Source organism: Pundamilia nyererei, unplaced genomic scaffold (genome assembly GCF_000239375.1).
Source record: "Pundamilia nyererei isolate P.nyererei 1_Seehausen unplaced genomic scaffold, PunNye1.0 scaffold00013, whole genome shotgun sequence".
Classification (NCBI taxonomy): Eukaryota; Metazoa; Chordata; class Actinopteri; order Cichliformes; family Cichlidae; genus Pundamilia; species Pundamilia nyererei.
Genome location: NW_005187414.1, coordinates 588,610 through 590,584, shown reverse-complemented (window position 1 = coordinate 590,584; position 1,975 = coordinate 588,610). Strand labels below are relative to the sequence as shown.

The 1,975-nt window shown below is 44.4% G+C and overlaps 1 protein-coding gene across 1 annotated transcript in view; it reads right to left on the bottom strand.

Moving 5' to 3' along the window:
* Window positions 1–1,975, bottom strand: part of mcm3 (minichromosome maintenance complex component 3) — an 8,032-nt gene that overhangs the window by 3,373 nt on the left and 2,684 nt on the right. Inside the window, exons 6-8 of the mRNA XM_005724797.1 lie at window positions 863–971; window positions 626–779; window positions 123–254 (exon numbers count right to left, since the gene is read on the bottom strand). Of these exons, the coding sequence (XP_005724854.1) occupies window positions 123–254; window positions 626–779; window positions 863–971 (395 nt within the window). The remainder of the gene's footprint in view (window positions 1–122; window positions 255–625; window positions 780–862; window positions 972–1,975) is intronic.

The window sequence follows — 1,975 nt, the reverse complement described above, 5'->3', positions numbered from 1 at the left end:
GCTGCAGCGTAGCCATGCTGGCTGCAGCGTAGCCATGCTGGCTGCAGCGTAGCCATGCTGGCTGCAGTCACACAGAGGTCCTTCACTTGTTTAGGCTAAACAAATTCGGGGACATTAGTTACCCGTCTCCTGGTCCGTGGTGACGGCGGCGGTCAGACCCACACCAGATGAACCTCGTCCAGTCGTGGGTATAGCTCGGGGTGCTGTGTGGAGAACGTAACGCAGGAGCTGGGATTTGGCCACCGATGGGTCGCCTGGGAAACACGAACACACCATTAACCCCCCCATCAGAACTGAACCACCATCATGTCCACGTGCGAGTCCTTGAGCTTGTCAGCACAGTCGTTCAGGTAGCCGTTCCCTGTGGTGCAGCACAAGGAACAAGTGTAGGTCCCTTTTCACTGGTGTCTCTCACAGATACTGATTTATGGCACAAACACATTTTATTGTTCAGTGCTGCATTCGTGAGGTTTACCTCTGCCTTGTGTCCATGAATGTAAAGCTTGTAGCCAGAAATTTAGAACAATCTGAGTCACCATGAAAGTGAGTCCTGACTTAAAGCAACGCTCTCACTCTTCCACACTCGAGAGCTACAACTCCAAGAGCTAGGACGACGCCCTCATACCGATGAGCAGGATGTTGATGTCTCCTCTGATTCGCGAGCCGTTCTCGAGGACCTTCTCCACGCCTCCCAGCAACATGCAGAGGATGGCCTTCTTGATGTACTCGTGGCCGTGGATACTGGGAGCCAAGGAACGAGCGAGCTGATCGAACACATCCTACAAAGGACGAAGATTTAAAGGGTTTAGTTTCACATTTAGGATTACGCCTCCACGTGTGAGAAGGCAGCGAGATGACTCACTTTGGAACGAGTCTGACTGAAGTTCCTGATTTTGGCCACGTCGTCAGCAGTAAAGCACGGCGACACCTCCTTGGTCATTTGTTTGATGTGGCAGGCGATCATGATGGTCCTTTGAGTTAAAGAGAAGGGAGGGGTTAGAAGCAGAGATGGCACGATACCACTTTTTTATGTCCGATATCATAAATTTGGATATCTGCCGATACCGATATGAATCCGATATAGTGTTTTTAATCAATAAAACTGTTTTTAATATCTTGCTGCATTTTGTATAAGTTCATACTCAAGTTTAAAAAACAACAACACTAAAGCTATTCTGTTATACCTGTATGCAAAAAATGCACTGCACCCAAAACATTTCATAGTTCAGCAACACTGATCAATCTAATAAACTTAAACCTGCAACATCCTCCCTATTCTGGTATTTTAAAGAGTCCTTAGCAGAAATATTAAGCAACCTGACTAATAGGGTTCCAACTCCCAGCAAAAAAATAAAAAATAGGGAACCACCCCTCACGCTCCACCTCATGATGCTTAATCGACGTAATCAACCTTAATTTGACGCAGTGTGAAAAAAAATGCACAGAAATCAATAATTTTTCAAGAATAATTAAATAGATTCAACATCTTTCTTCAACAGAACTGCAGAGATGGTTCCCAAAGGAAAAAGTACTATAGCTTACTAGAGTATATTAGACTTAATAGTCACTATATACAGTAATGGACTTTATACATTTTACATCAGATTAAAACTTTGGGTGTCAGATAATTATTTATTAAAAGCTCAACATTTTAAATGAGAATAAGAAAGAAAAGTATGTCTTTGTGCCCCCTTCTCCCTGTTAATGCCCTATCGGCCCCCCTGGTTAAACTTTGCTAGATCCGCCCCTGCACAGTTACGTCAGCTGTAGAAAAAGATCCTGGAGTAGAAAGTAACATTAAATACATTCTAACAACAGCTGATCAAGCTTAAACGTGCTGCTGTTGTTCAGCCGCTGGTTTCCTCTTTCTGCTGCAAAGTGGGCCAAAAACAAACCAGAGAGACGGACTCACGACAGAAAAGCCGATCAGCTGATCATTGATCAGTTTCATGATTGAAGTAGCAGCAGGAGAGAG